A 4,546-nucleotide genomic window follows, 5' to 3' on the forward strand; every position below is an offset into this window, starting at 1 on the left:
CCCTTTCCCCGTTACTGGTTACAATGCCATCCCAAACATATTTTCCCCTGTCAATTGCTTACTTTCACATACTCTGCATAGAAAGAAATGAAATATGTTTATGTCGCGTGTATGTACGAAACAGGTTTTGTACAAATGAATGTCTTCACATCCACATAGAAATTTCCAATATGGCAAAATACTGTGCTTAAAGACGCAGGGAAAGACTCTTAACAGTCCCTATTTTTAGCACGTCCAGGCTTCAATCCTTCATTACCTTTAATAAATTTGAAAGTGAAGTGTCCCTACCTCTGTTCAGAAGGTATTAGGACCTTTAAAGGCATTTAGGTTTAGTATTGTTTTTAATTGGTATGTTTATGATCAGGAAGAAGATAAACTGTGAAAAGGCAAAGCATTAGTGCTCCTACTGAGACCTCTACTAACCTCTCTTCCTGAGAGCACCTCTACTAAATACCCTGGAGCAAAGTCTAGGATCACTTACATTCCAGCAACTCTCACTGGGAATTATCCAATTAAAGCAGCAATTCCCCCACCCCCTTTTCCCTCATGGGTCTAAACACACAACAAAATATATTGCAAAAATCAGCTACTCCGTATTTTAATAACCCTGGCTTCTCAACAAAGAAAAGAATGGAAGATAAAACCACCTTGAATATTTCATGTCCACATGAATCACACACCCTGTTTTCATCTTCCGTTCTTCCTACTCCAAAGAGACAAGATTATTAAACATCATTGTGCCCACTGAAATAGAGTATTGCTTCAGAGATCATTACTGCTAAACAAGGTACAAGCCTGTCATCTCCCTCCATTTTTAACCAATCACTGTCTCTCATTATTGGACTCTCCCACAGATCTTCCCATACTGATGGTAAAGAGTTTGCCGAGGTTCACTTCTGAGTAGCTACTCATGGACAGACATTTGTCTACGGTGCTCTTCAGTCTTTTGTAGGCCTCAGAGACTTCCTTCCTGACTTGCTTCTTCTTCAAATAGTCTAAAAGAACAAACAAAAAAAAAAAAGAGAGGGATTAAGTGGCCACAAGAGGACAGTACTTTTGCATTCACTACTGCTGCAAGTCATGGCAATTTAAAATGAGGTGAGTGTTGTAGCTAGCACAGATGACATTTACGGCAAGCCCTTCCAGCTTCTGCTGCCTTTGCCCTGCCTCCCCATCCACAGTGTTGTCCCAGCAGCTGGTTAGAGGCCACATTGAACCTGCATGTGGTGGTGAGGCTGAAGCTCCCTCAGCCCCACCAAGGGCAGTGGCTCTTGCCAGGAGCTGCCAAGAAGCAGCACTTGCCCAGTCTCGTCGTGTACCTGGAGAGACATGGGGGTTCACTAAGTCTGAGCAGAGAAAACAAGCGATAGCAGGGTGGGCTCTGAAAGGATCTCATTTAGAATGGGCAGGTGCCTTAACTTAGTCAAGAACTATGCAGAGTCACCAGGGGTTTGAAGGAGGGAGATGTTCTGCTCAGGTTTGGCTTCAGAAGTGAAGGGAACCACGCTTCACTTCTCTCATCCCTGCTGCTGCTATTTCTGCTACTGGCACAGTCTGGGACAGACTTATCACCCATCTTGTGTGTTCTCACATGCACCTTCTGTGCAGGATGGGAACTGTGATGCCCAGCACCACAGAAGTATTGGAAAGACAAGGTCCGCAGCACAAACAGAGGAAATTATGTGCCATCGTACCCGAAAGTGGGGAGAAGATGCCTGGTATCTAAATCAGGAGACATCAGGTTCACCTGACACACCAATGAAGGGAGACATTCCCAAATGCTTGATCAGTAATACATGTGAAGAAACATCTGGAGCACAAGGCATTTACTCACTCATATGATTGTGTGTGCAAACTCATGTGCACAAGTCTGTACAAATTTCAGCAGTGAAGCCCAAACTATTCTATTTTAATTTTGTTAAATTTTATGCCATCCAAAAAAAAAAAAAAAAAAGAAATCCAGGGATTTTTTCTGGACAGCTGTCTGGCTTTTGATTTACAGAAGCTGTGGACAGCTGTCTGGCTTTTGCTTTACAGAAGCTGTGGACAAAGCCAAAAACAGCAAAATATCTGATCTCTTTTAGCAGAGGACTTAAGGACTTAGTAGTGTTGGCTTAATGGTTGGACTTGATGATCTTAAAGTTCTCTTCCAACCTAAAGGATTCTATGATTCTATGATCAATGCCAACTTGATGCAGATCAGGTGCAGTTGTGCTCCTCCTTTCCAACCAACTCCATGTTTCAGAAACAGCAGCTCCTACCCAGAAGCCTGTGTCTGCAGTTACACCTTGGAACAGGCAGCTCTCAGTAGTTTGCATTACTGAGCCCACAAGAAGGATAATATTGCAAAACAAGGTGCCCTCCCAGAGTGTTTCCCTCCCAGTAGGCTGGAGGGATTCCAGGTCAAGCAGAACTAGGAGAGCATTGGTACAGGTACTTAAAGGTCAAGCTTTCAAGCCATTTAGGTGCAGCTTTCATGAGCAAGCCAAATGATCCTTCTGTTGCTCACTAGGTTTGCCTAAAAGCTGTTGTCTCATTTCTTCCTGCCACCTTCAAAATCTTGGTACTGCTCTCCTTGTGCATTGAACATGTAACAAAGGAGCCTCCATCCCCTCTGGAATGGCTTTTACTATTGCAGCACAAGTTAAGAGGAAAAACCATTCACCTCCAAAACAGCTGAGTTTATTTAAGAGAAGGGTTTGGAGGAGAGGGACGTGTTTTTTTTTTTTTTTTTTTTTTTTTTTTTTTTTTTTTTTTTTTTTTTTTTTTTTTTTTTTTTTTTTTTTTGGTGTTTTTTTGTTTTGTTTTGTTATTTTTTGGTTTTTTTTGAGTCCATCTCTGCGAGGGAAGAAATGGCTCTCTTCCATGATGTGACTGAGATGAAGACATCCCATCAGATGCACCTTCATCTCATCAGCCAAGTCAAATACTGCTACACGATGAGATGGCAAGGAAGGGGGCCATAGTAACAGAAATAGCTGTTGCACTTTGGGGGTTTGTGAATTCCTCCTCCCTGAGGATTTATGAATATTTTCACAGAGCCTCAGATGTTTGAAGATGAGCTCAGCAGATTAACTACTGGATATGACACAAACAGTAGTGTTTTACTGAGCAATTGCCACCTGCTTAGGTTTTCTAGGTTATTCACAAAGTTCCACTGAACTCAATTGCTCTGCATGATGCTATTGAATCTTTAAAAATTAAATTAAAAATTAAATTAATGATGGTAGTTTGAGTAACTGAATACGCTGATTAAAAGCACTTTGGAAAGCACCTTTCAAGCATCTTTGTGAAGAAGGTATGTATTTCTGCTCACATATTCAGTTTTGGTTATTTATATTGTCAAATTTGGGCAGTAAGCAAACAGAGGAAGATGCCTAGTTGAAGACAATATATTCTTACTGTTACCCAAACAGTAATGACACCATGTCTATTAGTAAAATTTATATTTCATTAAACTATACCACCAATACAATAAAAACATCTATTAGAAGAATCTGTTTGTTATCAGACTGAAGTCACGAGGGCATAACACCACATTTAATGATCTTGAAATTATTTACATGTAGGGATTAATTAAACAAACCTTGACAATTGTAATAACCAGATCCATATATACGCTAAAACCACTTTTTCACAAATTCAACACTATTTCATGCATTTTCAAGATAAATGACATTGTAAGTGTGTTCACTTGCCACCGTTCACGTTAGCAAAACCATGCCTTTTATTCCAAAGAACTGTGGAAAATACCATCCTCGTAGCTCAAAACTAGGCTGAAATAGTTTAAAGCTTCCTGGAGCTGAGGAGGGACCAAGGTGAAAGGTATCAATGCGCAGGAACAGCTGGCACGTGTGAACAGAGCAGGAAGGCACATTAGCCATCAGGGTGACGATGTAAACAATAAACCAAGGCTGAAAGTAGGGAACAAAACCAGAGGCCCACGTACAGCTCCAATCCAGGCTCCAGCCGTCCCACTAAACAGAGCTCCTAGCTCCCCCCCAACATTAAATCTAAACTTCAATTATATGCAATAACCTTTCTGACAGTATGCTTCAAACATTTCTCAGATGCAATTACCCTCGTAGAGGCAAGCAGGAAAGGGTGGACTGAAAAAAATGGAGAAATATGAGGGGCCTCGTTGAAGTAATGAGGCCAATTTTAAGTTTCAATTATAAGAGAATGGGAGCCGGGAGCTTCGGGAGGAGAGGCAGGCAGCGGCTGTGCCTGCAGCACAGCCACACCATGCATTTGAATGACACAAGTGCATCTGATGACTGGGGAGAAGAGATTTAAAGAACTGTAGTAATACAGAGCAGGGGAAGATGAGAGAGGACACAGCTCCTGATGTGTTTACCTCCTTTGCTGATGGGATATTGACTTTTCCCACCAGGTTGGTTAGAAAGGGGACTATTTACGCTGCCACACAGCAGAGTAAGAATGACAACCAGCATCACTCTGTGCTCCTCTGAGTAAAAGACAACTATGACTGTCGTATATCACACAGCCAGTCAATACCTTCCAGTTACCATACCATCCAACTTAG

General features: G+C 41.6%; 1 protein-coding gene across 1 annotated transcript in view; it reads right to left on the bottom strand.

Moving 5' to 3' along the window:
• Nucleotides 1–822: 822 nt before the first annotated feature.
• Nucleotides 823–4,546, bottom strand: part of LOC103775577 (DNA polymerase alpha catalytic subunit-like) — a gene marked incomplete at its 5' end in the record, with an annotated part of 65,212 nt that continues 61,488 nt past the window's right edge. Inside the window, 2 exons of the mRNA XM_008943040.1 lie at nt 823–984; nt 2,353–2,360. Coding sequence (XP_008941288.1) covers nt 823–984; nt 2,353–2,360 — 170 coding nt within the window. The remainder of the gene's footprint in view (nt 985–2,352; nt 2,361–4,546) is intronic.

The sequence above is a fragment of the Merops nubicus genome, unplaced genomic scaffold, assembly GCF_000691845.1.
Source record: "Merops nubicus isolate BGI_N331 unplaced genomic scaffold, ASM69184v1 scaffold4436, whole genome shotgun sequence".
Taxonomy (NCBI): Eukaryota; Metazoa; Chordata; class Aves; order Coraciiformes; family Meropidae; genus Merops; species Merops nubicus.